The sequence below is a fragment of the Dreissena polymorpha genome, chromosome 8 (genome assembly GCF_020536995.1).
Source record: "Dreissena polymorpha isolate Duluth1 chromosome 8, UMN_Dpol_1.0, whole genome shotgun sequence".
NCBI lineage: Eukaryota > Metazoa > Mollusca > Bivalvia > Myida > Dreissenidae > Dreissena > Dreissena polymorpha.
Genome location: NC_068362.1, coordinates 26558035 through 26579315, shown reverse-complemented (window position 1 = coordinate 26579315; position 21281 = coordinate 26558035). Strand labels below are relative to the sequence as shown.

Sequence of the window (21281 nt, the reverse complement as noted above, 5' to 3'; positions counted from 1 at the left end):
TTTTACTAATTTGTCATTATAATTTAGTTCAATCATTTAAGGTAGATCGACGTCAACAGTTAAACTTAAAAGTTTCAATTGGGTACATCCGCAGACTAGTTTCATCTTGTTTTTATTGATCTTGTACTATTTTTTAAGAACCCTATCCATCCACACAACATGGGTTTTTGCAAAAGTCACCTTTAAGCTAAATATTCGGAAAAGGAATGTAGCAATTGTAATGCCATATTTAAGGATTCTTTTGACCCATCCATTAATAAATAATACATTTTCTTATTTTAATAGCTAGTAGTTCTGCACAAAGTATAAATATTTACGCTGAATTAGGGTCTCCCTGACGACAACCATGTCATATTATAAAGAAGTCTGAAATAAAAACGTTCACCTGGATTTTATTTTCCATATTATTAAAAAAGTGTTAAGCAGTTCTTAAACATTGGCCAAAAGTTCAAAAAATCAAACACTTGTTTTATAAAACTAAAAGATAAAGTATCAAACGCTTTTTCGAAATCAATTATCATCTGTAGGCCGGGGATTTGGTTGCACTTAGTATGACTCATAATATCATATAATAACAGTTTGTTCATTATTTACCAATTTGTTTAAGACTGACTTAAGTCTGTTAGCTTTTGTTTACGATGCTAGTTTATAGCCTGTGTTTAACAAGCAATTGGTCTCCATTTTTCCAAAAACCTGTAAAGACATTTGCGGAGAATCCATCAGAGCCTGGGCTTTTGTCATTTTTTATTTGTTTAAGCGTAGCTGGCAGCTTTTAAAAAGAAAGAATACCCTCTAAAATGTCCGCCACTAAATAAGTTAATTTGGTCCATCTTCTCTCTGAATGCAATAAATATTTTTGGAAATAAAATTACTTTTTTCAAAGTTACAAAACATGTGTATCTTTCTCTCCATGATCTAGTCGGGGCGGGAACGTATAAAGCAACCCTTCATAGTTTCCTGTCTAATAGTTCCTAGTTCATCTTTAGTGTAATTAATAATTCCTTATTTTCTTCAGTAAGTGATTGCTTTCATATTTCAATTTTTGATATTAATATACTTTCTTGTGTGTTCTTCTTCATTTTGCTTTGTGACTTGAATAAGAGCTGTTCTTGCCTCTAATTTACATCAAAAGTGTTTCTTAGAAAAGTTGGTCATTTATTGTATTTGTAATAAGTAAAAAATCCAAACGGCCCTTGGTTAGTACGTCTCCATGTGTAACCTTTTTCTCACCATGTATACATCTTAATGTGTCCTTCAATTCCCTTTTAACTATTTCCCCAAATAACAAGTTTCTAGCTTTCTTATTACTATTTAAATGTTTATAGTAAATATCATCCAACAGTGGGTCAAGCACTAAATTAAAGTCCCCACATATAATATACATAGTATTGCAAATGTTATCAATTGTATCAATTACTTGTTTATAAAAGGACGGGGTGTCTGTATTTGGGCCACATACGTTCAGTCATGTTAACTGTTTGGAACAGAAACTAAGATTAAGGACTATCATATTTTCATTATCATATTTTTCGACAGAATTTACTGTAATTTTAAATTTATTTTTGAATAAGATAGAAACCCTTCGAATTAGTTGACCCAAAACTAATGAAGCAATCCTCATCCCATTGTGAGTATTTTTTTTTCGTGTGTGCATTCCAGTGAACATCTTGTAAACAATATATATCAGCATAAAGCTTTTTTCATAATTCATTACATCACATCTCTTTTAACAATCATTCAAACCTCGACAGTTGGATAAAATAATGCTCAATTCAGTCATTACAAAGGATTACACAACAAAATATCAGCTTTCCACCGTAAAATAGAATATGGTAAATTGTCATTATAATATAATGCAAAGAAACATAAACGGTACACTTAAATGGCATATGGAAGAACAAAAATCATGTAATCAGGAACTTTAACAAAGGAACAAAAAGAAAAGAACACAGACAGACATGTCTGCACCGCAAAAAAAATAAACACAAAAACCACGCTCTGTTGCAAAACAAATAAGACATACACTATTTAGTATACATTATGTTTTTTATAAAAAATGACGAACACAATGTCTACAGCATTATAATAATATTGATGGTGTGGAATATATGCTAAAAGAACTAATGTTCTTACGAAAAGTATTGGCATATATATCTTTCCCTTATGCAGCTGTTTTAGTATAAGATAATTATTTGGGTCAGAAAAATTAACTATTCTTCTGGTAGCAACATTTAACATAATAGCAAGTTCAAATACTGATCATTTTACATTACTATGTATACACACAAATTTACCTACATATTGGATAAAATATGAATATTTTAGATTACAATTTCAAATACATATATATACAAACAAATTCACCTTATTTGATCTAATAAGACTGCATCCTCTTTCAGTCCGTGTTATGTTATATTTAAATGTCCATTAATTCGTTTTTATATGTTATACTGATATACGTGATGTTGTAAATTGTCATAAAATAGTATGTGTATATGATGATGTACTATGTACAAATCAAATAAAATATCTGTTTTGTTCTGTTCTGTTCATGAAAGTATTGAGACAGCAGACAGCGGCACACTGTATTGACGAATTCGCTTAGGTAGAAAACACTGGTGTCGCTGTCAAACATATGTTTTTACACAATCAAGACTAGTATCCAATATCTAGACTAGGTAACATTTAGCTTACAATGCTTAGGATTAACAAAACGTGTAAGGGTTATTTTCCTATTACTACATGTATACATGTATATCTATCCACATAATAGGTTTTCATAATCTCAAAAATAATTATGAAGAAAATATTTTTTTTGAATATATAATTCAAAAATTCTTGAAATTATCCATTACTATGTTAATGCTATACATATATACATACATATAGGGAGGTAACTACATCTAAAAACATATGATAAGGTTTACAAGTTAAAATGAGTTTTCTCCCTTTAGCAATACAATATAAAGAAGTGAAACTCCAGCTGCAGGAGCAGTATTGCATTTTCATTATATACAATTAGTTGGTCCTTTATTTAAAGTAATATTGTGCGCATCTAACAGTATATGCTATGTTTATAAGTGTCTATCGCAACCGTTGTTTATTTTTGGTGTTTTCACTTCATATACACTTATATTTGTTAATGCAGCATCAACATACTAAAACAATATCCCGAAAAGAAGACAATAATGCATTTGAATATCAACCGTACTTTCGTTTGACAACAGATCATGAATGTACGATGTGAATCAAAGTTTAGTTTTAGTGCAGATTCGTTTATACGACGCAAAGACAAAATTTTGTTTTACGGATCATTTTAATTAGAGGACTGGGACAGTCATGTAAAATATCGAATAAGATATATATTTTTTTATAAACAACTGGTAGTAAGATGAGTTGCAGATAATTGGTCAGTTACCACATTTTAACTAACTTTTTTGACCTGTTAATTCTTTTCAGCTCAATTCAATAGTGAAAAATGCGCATAATATCACTTTAAAGCAAGTAACCAATGGCCCAAACCAGTACAAAACAGCACAATACAAAACAACATACACATATATAAGAATAAAGCTGGGGTCACCGCCTTGGAACGGTCAATGCAAAGCAGGGGGTTTAAACCGGTTATAGAGCGCTCAACCTCACACTTGGCCCAGTAATATTCATGATTCATATAATTGTAAATAAAATTTAACCTAATTAAATTGCAACTCAAATTAAACAATGATAAAAGAGACTTAAAACGCATTCAATTTAATTACCATTTAATTACTTAATGGTTGGAAAGAGACCAGAGCAACAGAGTTACAACTTTTTGAGGAACGATGAAATGAAATTACGAACAAGTGTCAACTACATCCCTTCTTTTTAGAAAAAGATTTACGAATATAGCACCATAAAGGTAATATTTAAGATCTTCATCGCGCACCATTAAACTTCAAACGTTTATAAAGTAGTATTAAATGTTTTGATTCATTATAGTAAATTCCCATTATTTCTTGATTGTGGAGGATTTTTTTGCGCAATTATTTTATTAAATTACACTTTTAAGATTAAAACAGATACATATTTGTTTATGCTGTGGAGGTTACAACATCACAAACATAGGAGTAATTTTTTTTCTCGTCCACGAAATCAAATTACTCTTAAAAATTGTCCAGCAAGCATAAAATACACTGGGAAAGAAGCACATAATTAAAAAAACACATTAAATTAGAAATGTCTTACATATTTTTACTGGACGTATTGTATCTACTTCCGCAGGCTGTTGACGAATCTGAAGGTTTCGATTAAATTGTTTATATTGTTATATATGTCAGACTTGACTCGCTCTTGCCTGGTGGTTAGTCCATACACTGATCCGTTGAAGAACCAAGCACTATCTATGTTATGATGCAATGTAAGTCTGCTTATCAGCCCAGATTTCAGTTTGGTCACATCATCAGCGATACAGTTACCTGCATCCTTCATAGTCTTGCGGTTTTTTCATTAGATTTGATTTCGCTGAATTGTTCATCAGCTTGATGAGGACCGGTTTCGTACTCCCTTTTCCTACTGGGATTCGATGGATAGCCATGATGTCCTGCTGTTCAAGGATAACCCCTTGCTTTTTGAAGAGATTGGCAACTTTTGTAATGGGGGTCTCATCGCCATCAACTTTTACATCCATGATCTTAATATTATTTTTGCGAGAATATGTTCATTGTAGTTCGCTCTTTTGTTTGCGTCTTTTGTTAAATCATACGTCTTTGTCATTTTTTATTTCCATTGACTCAAGTTGTTCAGCATCATGCTCTTCAAGTTGGGTAACATGTTCCTGGAGTGACTGGTATTTAATTTCTAAGGAATCTCCTCAAATGTCCTTGAAGATCTGGCTTCAATGCCTGTCATAACCCGTGTCACACATTCTTCTATCTCCTCTTTCTTCACAACAGATTTGAGATCTTCTCTTAAGTCCATTATGCCAGAGCACATTGTATCTGTCTGTTTCCGCAACCGTCCAAAGTCCATGCTTTCACTGGAATCTGAACTAGTGCGCCTTGGCTGTTTTGGTGCGCGTTCACCTCTTTGTGCTGACGGACTTGGTTGCTTTGCTTTAAAAAGCAACTGCTTTACTGGCTTATCTCCCTATTCTGTGTTTTCTCCCTTTGTACTCATTTCTGACCTAATAATATGTCTGTGTATGTGTACTTTTCATACCGTCATGTGTACACTAGTTTTAAATCCTTTCCACGTTATAACATCTAAATAACTCTCACTCTAATTATCTTGCATGTACACAACCTAATGATAACTGATCAAGCCTCTATAATCCTCCTTTTGTGCTTCATGTTTGTCCTGATATGTCTATGATCATGTACATTTGTAATTGTTATATGAACAAAGAGAGAAAATTCAAAGAGAATATCTTTTTCATCGTATATCTTCCAGAATTCAATTTTTTATAAATTATTGTTTTTATCAAAAAAGTTCCACTTATATGTACAGGAATATATAAAATAATCACTTCTAAGTCACTATTTTCCCTTGTGTTTTTTGCAAAAGTTGCAGAGCTATTTTTACACATCCTCGAAGTGTGAAAGCTTGACTCAGCTCCCTGTCACATTCTTTTAATTAAATACTAACGGACAAAAATGTTTCTCTTTATAATGTGTCTCATAATATTGGAATATTTGTATGACTACACACGTGTTAATTGTTGTTTATGTTTGAAAACAAGTTTTCGTATCGAATAAACTGGTAGCTTGACGTTTTCCTATCCACACACAAAAATATTTTTTGATGTATTTAGTTGTTTGTTTGTTCGGTCGTTCGTTCGTCCGTTTGTTTGTTAAGCTAAATAGTTAATTTGTTAGTTATTTGGCTTGTCAGTTATACTATACAAATGTATGTTTTTTTTCCGCAGTAATTCGAGAACTTTTAACCGGCCTATGTCCAGATGGAACAGGACCTGAGGCAGCAGACGCACCCCAGACACCATTGGGACGGTTGGATATGCTGAATTTTGAAGTTTATATACAGGTAAATTTGTATTTATTGAACTCGTCATGCTTAAAAATACTCTTTTTATTTATCAATGTACATGTTTAGTTTCGCAGCTAATAAATTTTGAATGTTGCGTACAATATATATATATGACCATGCTATTTATCGTTGAAAGGACATTATTACAATTTGTTAGAGAAATGAAGAATATTTATATTGAAGTAATGTTCGTGTCCGGGGTCTTAGTGGTCAGGATTGTATTAGACCTACTCGTCAATTGTTCGAGTATGGCTAAAGTAATTAACCCAGCAAGTGTTGAAGTTAACAGTTTAAATCAACATATAAAGTCAAACATTATGCACAATTAGCGTAACCAAATGGCGTCCCAAAACTAGCTTCTTGTATTGTATAGTTTTCCTGTTATTTAACGTCAATGATGGGTTTGGGCGATATACATGTATATCCGAAAAGGTGTATATACCGAAAGAATATTATCAACTATTAGCAAATATGTATATCACGGATGTGATCTCGCTGAATACAATTAGTGCAGTGTGCATGATCCCCGGAAACAGAAATTATACAATCGCTGCTTCGTCCGTCCGTCCTAATTCTAAATTTACTTAAATTGAGTTTGTCTTGATGAGTTTCCCGAATCATTATTGCCGATATTGAATCTTTCGTTATTGCGCCTTTCGTTTGGTTCTTGGTTTCCGGTTTGTATCAAAGTGCTTAACTGATTTTGATCAAGCTTTTTCTTAAGAATAGGTATACAGTAGTATAAGCGAATATCTATATTCTTTTCGCTCGTTTCTTATTTTCAGAGTATTATTGCCTTTTAATTATAAAGAGATAATTTAAGAAACTACTATTTTAATAAGCACAATAAACAATTTGAATAGAGTTGGAATCAAACTTCGTTTGAGAGTAAGGCAAAGTCAAGATAGTCCCCATGAGCAAGAACACGTTGTGGGCTTTATTCACGTTCAACCGCAAAAGGCAACCCATATTTTCCTAGTGTTGCCTTACTTTTAATGAGATAAACTAATAATATGAACGTGAATTCTACGGAATAATACAGAGTATGTTAACACATACAATCATGAGCATACGTAGTATTTTAAAATAAATGTATAAGTAAATTTGATGTAACATATTAATCTACTTGATATTTCATTGATTTTGTTTTCATAGAAGCGCATATGGAACGTTGATGTCTGGGAGAATTTATCAAAAATAGCTGATCGGTGCATTTCTGGTTGTAACGACAAAGACAAACAAATAACATCAGAATCAATGCGCTCATCTTTGAAGGTAAGGATATTTTCATTAACAATTTATTACACAATACGTTGTAAAAACAAACCTAATAACATATTTTAAGATATTGCAATAAAAGTAACATTGATTATGGCTTCACAGTAAAACAAAAAACAACAACATAATGTAGCTTGAACATTAACTGTGTGTGAAGTCATGCAATTTGACTTAATTTTGCCCTTACTTTTTGCGGATTAAGATAGTTGAAAATCTAAAATTTCGGACAAAAAAACAAACAAAAAAACTTGTTGTACAGTCTTGGTTTCTTCACTTATGTAGAAAACAACCTTTTTGTTGCAGCTGTTGGTCATCCATATTTTTCGTATTCTTGTTTTGTTGCATCATTCCAGTCGATTGTAACAAGAGAAGGAACACAAGAGTGGACGGTCTTGGGGGACGATAAGTGCGAAATATGTGTGGTGAATAAACAATTGGAGCAAGTTAAGTGATTGATTTCATTAACTATTGAGTTATCCGACTAATAAAAGTCTATAATACAACAATAAACGGATTTGGAAAATTATGTTATGCTAAGGGTTTTCTGAAAAGTTCATGTAGTGATTAGATCTCTATGGGTCACATGTTTTTCTCAAAGGGCAGGAAAACTAATACATAACTGAATAATATTGATAGACCACGTCAATAGTTATTAAAATTGCACTATATTTTTCATAAAAAAAACTATGAATATTTCACATCAGCATTCAACAATGCGAGTCCGAACTTAAATTATATAAAAATATTATTCATTGTGACATAACTTCTAAAGGTGTTCATGCTTCTCTTGACTTGATTTAATATAAATATTAATACATAATTAATATAACATACATGTGGTATAATAAATGTTAATTTTCGTTTTAGTAAACTGTAACATTAAGCGAAACATTCCATTATTGTGTTCTTTGTTCTTACAATGAAAGTAAATTAACATTTTCAGAAAAAAATGCCGTTTATCCACATTATTTTGTAACCGCGGCTGTCATAACGATTGTCGTTATTATTATTGATGACAATTGATTTATAAACGAATGACAGCACAACAACAAAATGCATTGATAATTGTGTTTGTACTAAAATAAGCCTTTATCAAGTACTTATAAAATATGCTTTCAAACAAATATTGTTGACGGCATGTTCATAGTAATACTGAAACTCAATAAACATGTAAGCATGTGAAGAAGTTCATTATTCTTTTCCAAACGTATTTACGTTCTAGTATATGTCCCGAACGAACGCATTTATATTAATTTATTAAACGACTAACTGAGAAACTAAGGGATGGATCGGCTAGTGCCCGTTCGAATTATCTGTTATTAGTGTTTCTTTTTAATTGCTATGCTATTAGATTGATTACTTTTCACGTTTATATTAGTTGTAAGTACATGTATTTCATGCGTAAGGTTTGGGCGTGCTTAAACCGGATTAAACCAATACTAACAACACTATGATTTGGATCGACTTCAAGTCCAAGGCGATGTTCCTAATTAATTCATGTGTGTTATTGTTTGTCGTGTGCTTTTGTGCCACATCTCAATAACGGTTTAATGGTATCTTAACATTAATCAAGGACCTTTTACTTAAGATAACTACTATCTTCTGCTCTTTAAACTTTTGTTTAGTTTGTTTTTATAGTTTAATTATAAGAATAATGATTACATGATAATCAGGGAATATCTGTATATTGAATGTATCATGGAACACTAATCTTTTTTTAATAATAAGTGTTATAATCGTCATCATGTTTTACATATCCAATTGAAAAAGTGAGCTTCTAATTATACATATGTTTAATTCAACTCTATGTTGAACACATCAATGTGAACTTAGTGATAAAAAAATATGTAAAAAATGAACTTAAAGGTAGCGCACCTCTAATGGGCACATATCCAAACATAATCTAATTAATTATTTTCTTAATCAGCATCATTTCACTGAACTACATGCAAATTTGTAGGTATGCTTTCCATGCTTTTTAAAAAAGTATACCGATTTTTTCAAAACACCCCCACGCTCGGCTTTTGTCCAGTTTATTTTCACCCCTGGGGTATATAAAAGTTCCATAATTCATTCAAATTTCCAAATATGGGCATGCAGTTGGTGTTTACAGATGCTGTAAAGGTGTTTAAAGTTTAAACAAGATGAAATAAGTATTCTTTTACAGACATTTTTTTTTACAAATTTTACTCTATGGAAGAGCGCCATGAAATGTAAGTGATTTCAGCCAAGTAAAAATTGGGTCGGTTAAAAACAAAGTGTCATAAAATTCAAAATAGTATCATTTAAGTCATATTTTAAACTTATTTTTTTTATAGAAACACTATATACAGCAAAAATACCAAGAAATAGACAGATTTACCGTTTACTTTTTGAAATAAAAATAAAAATGCAACATGCATGGTTCGTATTTTCAACAGTAAATCACCCAATTTCGTCATAACGTTGTTTTAATTTTAATAATTGAAGAATGTGCATAAAAATTGCAACATATTTAACAATAAATATAGCTTATATGCCATATTAAATCAAATTACGTTAGATAATAAATAAAACGCGTCGCAAAAAAGTATACGTCGTCGGCAGGATTCGAACCTGCGCGGGAATATCCCAAAAGATTTCTAGTCTATCGCCTTAACCACTAGGCTACGGCACCTAATAGTAGGCTCTTCAACCTTCGAAGAAATCGCGGGAAATCATTAGAGGTGCGCTACCTTAAGCTATTTCAGCAGCGGATTAACCTTAATACAGCTATGTTATTTTATTGATACGCAGGAATCAACTGCCAGACATTATGTCACAAATCGCAAGTAATAGAAATATCACGGAAAAACACAACAAACCCCCGTCCACAAAAAATGGACACTACCATTTTAAGGAGCTACAAACCTCATCATTGTTCTAGAGTTATTCGCAAATATTTAGTTGTAAAATATGTTAACCTCACATCATATAACTTTAAGTATAACAGCAATAAAACAATAGATTTCAATCGTATTACCATTAATATACTGAATATTTAAATGCAAGACAGAACAACATTTGTTTATATTGGTTGAGACACATTGAAATGAAAAATATAAGACTCAATTCGTAAGTCATTCAAAATCTCTTTCTTATATACATAACGCTTTAATGCATGTCAATACAGTGAGTTTTCGCATGAAATCGCACCTTTACATATGCGTGTTATTATCTGTTATTAATTTATGTGTTGGTATATTATTGCAGAAGATAGTTTTGTTGGCCAAGTAACCGGAAAATATCACGCTTCTTCCTGCACGACAAGGATCAAAACATGCTGTGCCTGCATGCGGAATGGGTACATAAATCCAGTCAAGTGTCAAGGGTGCGAAAACGAGATCAAAGCCATTATTGGTAAGTAAAAACGAAACATACTTTGGCTCATTCAACACCAATCCGATGTAATAATTATTAACTCATTGACCATTATTTAAAAAAACAACAATAGTATAAACACACATGAAATTGTAGTTTGCTTTAAGTTTGATATTAAGATAAATCCAATCATGAAAATCTTAAAGCAATATTTTAGGAAATGGATGGGGCGCCATTTTAATAGCTGGATATGACGAAGACAACAGTTTCTTTCAAAAAGATGTGAAGGTGTTTGCGCATGCTATATCATCGAAGGTTCTACCATCAATGTGTGTTAGGTAAATACAATTGCTGTTGTCAACATTATTAAACATATTAATTTATAAAATGGGATGAAGTCCCTGATATTGTTTCTAAAATGTCCTCATTATATGAGTCAATTCTTTAGACAATACAGGCCAATACATACATACATAAAAGCCCTTATACATGGAATGATAAAATGCAATTTAATTTGCGCTTAAAACGGTTACATTTAGTCAGAACTTATCACTAGGGTAAAAACCATTAACCTGAATAAAGCTTTGATTTTTTTATTAAAACAGCAATTCTACTAAAAACTACTATATAATTACTCAATGGTTTAATTTTTGCCATTATAAACGCATAGAAACTTTCTGTAGCAAAATAAAATAAGGTTGAAATACATATCGGCTAGATCCAGTCTTGTTGACAACACCTTTGAAACGTGCATCATTAATGTATTATATAGTAAAATTTCCAGATCATCGGCATGCATCTCAGAAAGAAGCATTATACATGGTGTACAATTTAAGACTTTATATAAGTTATGTATATGTAATATATAAATATGTCATAAAAATGAAAGATATATTCTAGTATAGTCTTAATTGATTAAGGTCGCTACAGACAAGATGGAGTAAAGTAAAACAGAAACTCTCAAATAAAAATATAAATGGTACTATTAAATTAGTTGTATAACAATAATGTCCCTGATCTTTTTCTTTGCTTGGTAAAATAATTATCTGTTAAGCATTTTCACTTTAAAAAATACCTGTATGTCTGCCAGGCTATGCCGTTAATGGACAATCAATTGATTGTCTCTCGATTGCGCGTGTTCACATTTTATTATATAAAACACCATGTATTATAATACATCCATTTTTATCAAAAGTTGAATGAGTCGCACGGATCTGTAAAATCCCTCAACCACTAAGCCTTGTCTCAGAAATTTCGTCTGAGTTACACTCCTAATTCAAGGTATCCAGATGACAAGCGTGATATTATCTCTGTTAAAACACCTTACAGTCCCCGACACGTTTCACTGAAGGGAATCTGAGGTTTGAAATCCATCAGTCAGGTCCATCTATTCTTCCGTCTGTCCGTAAACTGGATCCTAAGATATTCTAAAAAAGATACGTTGAAAAAACATGTGTACAATTTGTCAAAGTTCGGGTCAATTTTAAGTACCTGAAAGAAGTAATTACTCAAACAATGCTATTATAAACAACGGTTCATTGAAAAAGAACTGCGATGTTCTATATAAGTGTTTACCAACCATGTGGTCCATGGAGCGAGGCAAGTTTTGACACCAATAACATAATTTGAACAAACGTTAATTCTGTAATTTCAGAATTGAGGTTTCTGAGAAGAACATTTCACAAACAATTTTATATTGAATTATTATTGATTTGCTCTATGAACAATATATACTGTTGAAATAAACGGTGCAATGCATTAATGTTCTGTTAATTTTCTAGTACTTTGATAGTTATTGATCCGGCAAGTAATAAAGCATGGCCTGTGTCGGCAAGGATTCATGATGCGTTTGAGACTATGGCCAAACGAGATATCCACACGTTTGTGTTCCTCTACTCAGGACATCACGGCAAAACAGGATTTCAAGTTGGCATGAATGAATATTTCAGCATACAGCAACTTAACGACAGCATACAAAAATGTACAAATATTGAAAAAGTCATAGCTTTTATGGATTGTTGCCAACCGGAGGAAATCAAAGTTAACAAAGATCAAAGACTCATTCAGTTTAACGCAACAAGTAGTGCGACTGACGTCATATGGAAACAAGGACAACACAGTTATTTTACCAAGGTGTTGGTACAGGCGTTCACAATGAAAGCTTCAGGTGGCAAATGTGAATGTTTGGGTTGTGAATGTTTCATAGATGGAAACTTCATAACGATCGATAAATTAAAGAATTATATTGAGATACATAGAAAAAACGGGCTTCTACCTCACGATCCTCATTGGTGCGTTAGCAAAATTGATTGGTGTAATGAATACCTTGCATACAATTACTCATATAAAGTGGCATTTCATTTCGAGATTATTCTTCCAATACCGTTTACGGCAAAACAGACACACGAGGTTTTGGCAACAACTGTGGTAGACTACCAGGATCTGATACAAACAATCCTTTTCCCGCGGTTTGCTAGTAGGTAACGTTTTTAACTTGACTTCTTTTAAAGAACAAACGATTAACACGAAGTAAACATGTATTTAGTTTTGTTGTATATTTCTGGTTGAAACAAAATTCAATAACTAGAAAAGTTTGTTTTGCAATAGTGTTGTATGCAATTAAGAGCCGCTGATCATAAAGAGAAAGTGATGACATTGCTCAGTTAACCACACTGTGATTTTCTGGGGTAAAACTGTACCGCTTTCCAATAACTGTTCATACTCGTATCTATATGACAAGGATTTGCTAACAAACTATTTATGTGATACCAGTGTGTTAAAATTTTGTCATTAAAATGTATAGTTTGCATTATATCTACTGTAATATTTGTTTGGTTTGATTGATAACATCATCCATACATTGATATTGATATTTTAAAAAGAATTTACGATGAATTTCACATTTGACATGTTTGTACGGTTAAGTTAATTGCGCAATTCTAACATTGTGTTTCGAACAAGTTTCCTGTAGTCGTAATTCCATCGTTCAACAAACTACAATATGGGGATATGCATTTCACACATAAATTAAACCAACACATGCGCACTGAAATGTTTAACGAATTATAGAAAACATAACAAGATGCGTACCTACATTGCAATTTTACAAATATTAACTCGTATATGAGATAATTTGTGTGTGTGGTCAAGCATGTGCAAAACATTTAAGTTCATGTTTACGAAATAAGTTTTGTTTTGCGTTTTGCACTACATGGAGCAATGAAGTAAAACACGTTTTGATCTTAATCATTGCAGACTTATTGCGAGAACAACTGAATACACATGGAAAATCTATATCACGTACAGACACTGATGCTGATGTATTGTGCATTGTTTATGAGACGGGCCCAACAAGTTGTGAAGAGGTAGATAACATAGAAACACTTCTGCTGGCATGGAACTCAAAGCGTGTGTTGTCTTGCAAGTTACGGTTCTCTCAGACCAGCAATTTTGATCAACCGTTTGGCTTTTTCCTGGAAAACGGTACATCTGTAAAGGATAACATATATGAAAAGGTAATTCTAATGCTATTCAAGTTTAAATTTATTTCATTTAGTGACTTAATTTAAACAAAAACATGATTTACATCGTAACTACTTCTTAAAATAGTGTTCTCTCTTTAACAGTGTCTCTCAACAATTGACCGTAAACTACAAATAATCAACCGCCTGAAACTTTTTCTTTAATAACGGAAACACAAACAAATATGCAAAATGATACGCGCAAAGCTTATTATTATAATAAACACCATCCATCACACAATGAGAATCCTACATTGATAAAAAAATATAGACACGACTCATTTGTTCATCTAACCGTTTTTACTAACACAAGGTTAAGATTTGACGAATTTACTGTACAGCAAATTTCGATAAAAATTGTAATGTTAAAGATTGCTTCTCAAATTTTAAATGCAATGTTTCATCATAAACGTTATGATACCATTGACATTTTACATTTTAAAAATAAGAACTCGAACAGTTGACCAACGATTCATTTCACTACATATCTTCAAAACGGTCCGATATATTAGCAACAATTCGAAACCAATTTTTACTATGACTATGACTCTAAACTCTGCATATGTATATGTCTGTTTTTTTAATGCATACATCCTCAAGCAACTTGATCTCGTCGATACAACGTATCTTGCTTTTATTTTTTACGACATATACATGCATGTTTACACTATATACTATAATTTGGAAACATATAATATATTTATGTAAAAATAATTGACCAATAAATATGTGTGATGTAATGAATTATATAATGACGTAAAATGCCATAGATGCTTAGTTATTGTAGTAAATTGCAAACCAAACGTATGTACATTTTCCAGAACGAATTTGAGCTCAAAGAAATGGAGAATATCTTACACGAATTACAAGATAAAAACAAAAAGTGCAACATACCAGAAAAAGCGTTAACAGATTTTATTTTAAACGTGTCTTCATTTATAAACTGGTGTAACCAGACCAAGGTAAATCTATGTGTCGGCAAAACATTGTATGTGAGTATTTCTAATGAACCGTGTCCATGTCAATGACATGGGGCTCTGACAAAATGCGCCCGGCAAAGATGATAATGTATATAGTAAAAATATTGCTACCCATGTGTAGGTTTTGACATGATTTAACATTAATGATTCTTGTATTATTTTACTTCTGTTGCCTTAATGGCCAGGGGACTGCGTTTTACTTGCATGTGAATATATATCTTTATTTGGTTTATGTTGTACATTGTTCATTATAACTTTCGTTTTAAGTTCACTATACAGTTCCTTTACATCGTACGCAAGCTTTTATCATTTTCATTCGTTGGGAAACACGACCCTTGGTAGAAGACATTAGCAAATATTTGATAAAACATGAACATCGCCACATTAGAGGATATTTTCTTCGATTGACAATAGCAAAGGATAATAATCTTCCCGTCATAAAGTTTGAGTTATAAATGCATTAGTTATATCACGAAACCATCACTGATTGTATGTTATTATAAATACTACTTCAATGGTTCCGCATTAGTCACAAAAATGTTTTGAGTTGAGGTACAATACGTTGCATTTTCTGGAGAATATGTTGTCCTCTTCATTAATTATGCATTTGTTTTTAATCTTTCAGCTAAAGCATCGAAAATTGAAAATTCGCTTTATTGATCTCTTTGAGGAATGTTCCAGCTGCGTCGTTCATCTTTTGTTGATCGCTCAAGGTAGGTTTTGAACTATTTTTTAATTTCGTTCAAACGAGTTTATTTGTTTTTAAATGTAGATTTATACATTTATTGAATGTTCATATTTCAAATCCATGTACCCTTCGTAAATAAAAGCCGTAAGTTATTAATCCAATGCAGCCAGTTTTTAAATTCGATTAACTGAATGCAAAACAAAACGCCGCACTTGACGCGCTCGCCTTCTAAAAAGAAACACATGCGATCTCCAACGAGGGATTGAAACATGGTGGTAACTTAACACTCTAACCGTAATGTGCGAATAGTCTTCATACATGATCTTTTTATATTTGTATTACTCAAATATATATTTCTGCAAATAACATATTACTAAAACACACAATGTTATAATTATTATAGAATTGCATAGTAATATGTGTATACTTGTTAAAGATTTAAATTATTTATCATTCATATATAGACGTTGAATTTCTCGGGGCGGGGGATAATTTTTTTCTGATAATTTACTTTCAAGATCATGTGATCATGTGTTGGTGATATCATACCACTGTCAGGATTTTGATTGAAAAATCGTCATTTATCTTAGCCACACATTAACATCGCTTTTCACCCCTACGCATAACATTAAAATATATTGATAATGTAATCGTAATTTATTACATAATTGCGAACCACAAACTTTGCCCAATATAATTATCAGTCCATATTACCTGGTTTTAGGGCCATTCCAGGACACAATGTACTGGAGAGGGAGGGGAGGGGGGTAGGGGCTGATGTATTAGGATTTGGTACGTGTAACTGGGGGTTATAGAGTAAATATCACCAGTTTCAATTGTGTTTGAAAAAAGTGTTAGTGGTTTCGCGTTTTCCAAGTATCTTTTCTTGCCCCGACACATTTTGCTCATGTAGTAACCGTGCTCATTGCAACCGATTATCCATCATTGAATTCAAAACCGTCTCAAAAATGATTTAAATTCTATTTAATAAAACACGGATTTTTTTAGAATTTACCACCTAGTCGAAACCAATAAATTAATCTCACTTCTGGTTTTTAAGAAGCAGACAATATGTTCAAAATTATGAGGGTTTTAACTGTGAATCACTTTAGCGTATCAGATGATAAATCATTCGACCCTCACGCAGAATAATTGGTTTCAATCCTCTTACACGAGCAAACCGTTTCAATTGTATTCAAATATGTAAACTATATGTTTGAAATTACTTATAAGTTATGCATCAATTAACCAATAACGTTTAATAATAAAACCAAACTAGAAATAACATTTTGGCACATTTGGCCATATAAATCAAATTTGAATTATATTATGTTGCCCTGGTTTCCTTCCTACCATTGAGTTATTAAATGGTAATTAAATTGAATGCGTTTTAATTACCTTTCATTTTTGTTTAATTTGAGTTGCAATGCTCTGAGGTTAAATTTTATTTACACTTATATGTATTATGAATATTGCTGGTCTAAGTAAGAGGTTGAGCGCTTTTAAACCGGTTTAAACCCCCAGTGTTTTGCATTGACCGTTTCAAGGCGGTGACCCCAGCTTTATTCTACTATGTGTGTATGTTGTTTCGTATTGTGCTGGTACGTACTGTTTTGACAATTGGTCACTTGCCATAATTAAAGACCACGGTATTGTGTATTAAGAATGTAATACTGCTCCAGCAGCTGGAGTTTCACTTCTTTATACTAAAATAACAATTATCAAATAAAAAAGTATAAGGGGAAATACGTAATATCCAAATATATACATAAATGAGCTCGTGTATGTTTAGGAGCGCTTTACTAAAACGTCTTTTAGCTCAATCGTATTTTATGCTGTCCAACGATTCTTTATGGACTGCATTTATTGAATTGTTTTTAAGATTGCAACAATTATTTGGTTTATATTTATATTTTTCTAAAACCATGAAACGTATTGTATTGAAATTCTATAGATACGAATGCAACACTGAATTTTTAAAAGAACTCAATTTTGAATAATATATTTTTGCGTTTCCTTTATGCATCGATCTAAGAGTTGGGATGTAAGTCATATTTCATAAATAAAGGGCCTTGTAGTGTATAATATATTTTAATTATTGTAGTGTAGTTACATTATTTGCCCCTGATAAATTTGGAATTTCGTTTTATCTACATTGACTGTATTAAATGCTCACGTTTGCGTCAATGGTAAACACGCATGTAAACGAATCAATTGTATTACATCAAAGCTTGTTATGCTTGGTGATTCGAAATCAAATGGCGTAAAGTTCTTTTAGTGCGAATAAAAGAGATCGATTGCTAAACCAGCATTGTTTAGATTTTAATAATTATGGATACTTAATATCAAATAGCGCTACATACATTTTTGTCAGTTACTCATAGTGTGTACTTTATTGACACATATGTTTATCTATGTTTGAACATCTCAACATCTTTAATTACTAATAGTGTGTATTTTGTAGTTTATACTCCATAGTAGAAGTAAACACAAATGACTCTTCAAAAATAAGCATGTTTCGTTTTTGCTTCTGTTTACTTTTGCGTATCAACGCTTATTGGTAAAGCTCATATCTACACATCATTAATTTGTGTTATCATGTTTGTCTGATTAAAAAAGTACATTCTATGTATACCGCAAAATTGTATCTACTATTTATGTTTCGAATGGCTGCACCGTATGAAATAGATCGAACAGATGGCTCGCGTCTGAAGGTTGCTGTTAACAAATGTCGCTTGTTTACAATTTGAGTTATAATTTGGATAACATGGATTATCGAATTATGCAATATTTGCATCGTTGAATACTATTTTTTTTACTTTTACTTGTTCAGATACTCATGACAGCTCGCCTTCAATTAAGATGATTGAAAATAGTTTCAAGAACAGCGATTCAAACTATCGACCAAGGTAACGTTTGCTGGTCAAAAGTACCGTTTGACGATGATTATGAATGTTGTATTTATAGCATCTCGCTACAAGACATAATACACAATATATTTTTACATCAGTCAAACTATTTAAAATTATTAGGTGCAGTAAATGTAACTTGTAATACTGCTCTATCAGTATAATTATGAAGAAAGGAACAGCGTGTTAACATGTGTCTGCTAGCATACGTTTCATATAAGAGCTTTCTATACTCTCATTAAACGCTAATGATTTACCTAGTTTTGTAATCTACTCACATGTTTATCTAGCATCGGTTTATGCTTTATAAACGATATAAAATTATTCATTTACCCCATGTCGTAGACTGAGCGATTTTGTGTTGGCTTTGCCCGTATGTCGTTCTTTCCGTCCAGAACTGTTGTGTACGGAGCCGTATATCGAAACTGCATTAACCAATTGCATTTAAACCAGTGTGTGTATGGATCGCAAGCCAGTTGCAAATAATGGTGTAGTGGCCCTTTTTGATTTGAAAATTAGTCCACGCTTGTGTCTGGAGTCACGTCTTAGAACTGATTGGGAAGATTTCATTTTTGGTATGTCTGCATACATGGCTTAAAGGGTGATGCGAGTCTAACTGCGACGCAAACAATTTGTCAATAACTCAGCTCGTAGTGATTACAAATATCCTTTTAATAACGGATTTGTGTTTCTTCTGTCTTGAGCCGTATCTCCAATAACATATCAGCAACAGCCATGAAATTTCTCACATTTGATCACAATCATCTGGGCTGAGTCACATGCTAATAAACCTAGAAGCAAGGTCATGGTCAAAAGGTAAAAGCTCAAAATTTAATGAATTATTCATAATTGAGCCATTACTTCACAATGCGTCAAATGATTCTTAAACGTTTTTCTACACTTGTTCTCCTTTATATGGCTGTGTGTCACATTAAAGACTGAGGTCTCTAGGGTCAAGGCCAAAGCCACAAACTTATGTTACAAATTTCGAATAAATTTGCGTTATTTTTTGGGGATCATACAATACATGAAGGGGTTATCAAATGCCCTGATGTGATTGTGTATGAGTTTACACATGTAGAGTAATCAATCAAATACTGTTATTTTGTATTACTTTTTTACAAATAATTTAACGATACTAAATTGAAAATTGGCCAGAATACATTAGTTTATAACTGTATCGCCTAGCCGTTAACCTAGAGTTGTATTTGTGTTTACTTAAATATCAAACTAATGGACTATTTTTTCCTTTTTCAATTGGAGCAACACATGAATATCTATCAAGTGTTCATAAAACGAAATTGTAATACTTGGATTTCAAAACAGCACGTGTGAGCTTATTGCTCCGCCTTTTGTGCGTGTTGCGTCGTCCGTAGTGTGTCGTCGTCGTGCGTTTTGCGTCATCCAGAAATCATTGATTTAAATAACAGAACGTTCTAAATCATTTGGATGATCTTTCAACAGGTGGTATTAATGGTTGACCATTTTTTAAACGGTTTCAATACGTTTCGTTGCGTATTAGATCAGCAGATCTTACATTATTCTAAAATTTAAAGCAGTCGACATCTTATCCAAACCCGCTAACGCTCAGGGTTTAATATTATTTGTGAAACGTCGCACAGTGGATATGTTCATAGTTTGTGACAATCATGTTTTTTGGGTCGAAACTGCCCATGTGCCAGGTTAAAATGTTTTTAAAGGATAATATGGTATTTAACTTGGTATAAATATTTATTTCTAATTTCAATCGTCAGTTTCTTAATATATTTGGTGTGTACCATAGTTTAGCGATCATCTACTAAGTTTGACCACATTGTCCAGGCTTCAGAGAATACGGGATTTAAATACACCTATACAAAAATAACAACACAAGCCTTTTTGCTAAGAAAACCCAAATCCCAGAGCTGTGTGTGAAGTAAGCCAGATAGTGGTCCATTATGTCACTTCAAATAAGCCACGCTCAATCGTTCACAAGATTAGTATTGACGTGTATAGTAAAGCACTTAACAAATTTCATCTGAAACCTTAATCATTCGAGTTTGATAATTGTTGCAAAAACATCGTATCAAATTGTGTTCAAATCTTGCTTTTAGGGTCAAATTTGGCCACGCCCCTGGATTATTTAATTTATAAAGACTTCCATAGTGAAATCACAATGTGTTACATATATAGTAGTTCTCTGCGTATTCCAAACCATGTCCTGGGGTCAAACTTGGTCTTGCCTGGGCGAGTGTATGTTGACGTTATATATTTTTATTGCACAAATGTTTTCTGAAACCACACATCACATATATTTGTAATGGGGTATTTACAATCACATTGCGGACAAGGAGTGTTCTCATTTGGGAGTGGCAGCAAAATTGAAACGTCCCATTACACAGATTAGCGATCTATGGTCATCATGGTCGTTTTGTTTAATATTAATAACTATCTTTTTAAGTAAATAAACAAGTTTATCAATAATATTGTTTTGTGAAAATATCACATGTAAAGGTATACAAAGTGTTGTAACATAATGTGTTGTATAATAATCCCAACTCTA

General features: G+C 32.3%; 2 protein-coding genes across 8 annotated transcripts in view; one reads left to right on the top strand and one right to left on the bottom strand.

Moving 5' to 3' along the window:
- The window catches only part of LOC127841074 (uncharacterized), a 237330-nt gene that overhangs the window by 99326 nt on the left and 116723 nt on the right, over positions 1-21281 (bottom strand). The window lies entirely within an intron of this gene.
- LOC127841071 (uncharacterized) overlaps positions 1-21281 on the top strand; it is a 70350-nt gene that overhangs the window by 18157 nt on the left and 30912 nt on the right. For all 4 annotated transcript variants that reach the window (XM_052369612.1, XM_052369613.1, XM_052369610.1 and 1 more), the window contains 10 exons: positions 5906-6021; positions 7180-7299; positions 7656-7746; positions 10534-10680; positions 10859-10979; positions 12423-13117; positions 13897-14156; positions 14984-15124; positions 15768-15855; positions 18664-18739. In XM_052369612.1, the coding sequence (XP_052225572.1) occupies positions 5906-6021; positions 7180-7299; positions 7656-7746; positions 10534-10680; positions 10859-10979; positions 12423-13117; positions 13897-14156; positions 14984-15124; positions 15768-15855; positions 18664-18739 (1855 nt within the window). The remainder of the gene's footprint in view (positions 1-5905; positions 6022-7179; positions 7300-7655; positions 7747-10533; positions 10681-10858; positions 10980-12422; positions 13118-13896; positions 14157-14983; positions 15125-15767; positions 15856-18663; positions 18740-21281) is intronic.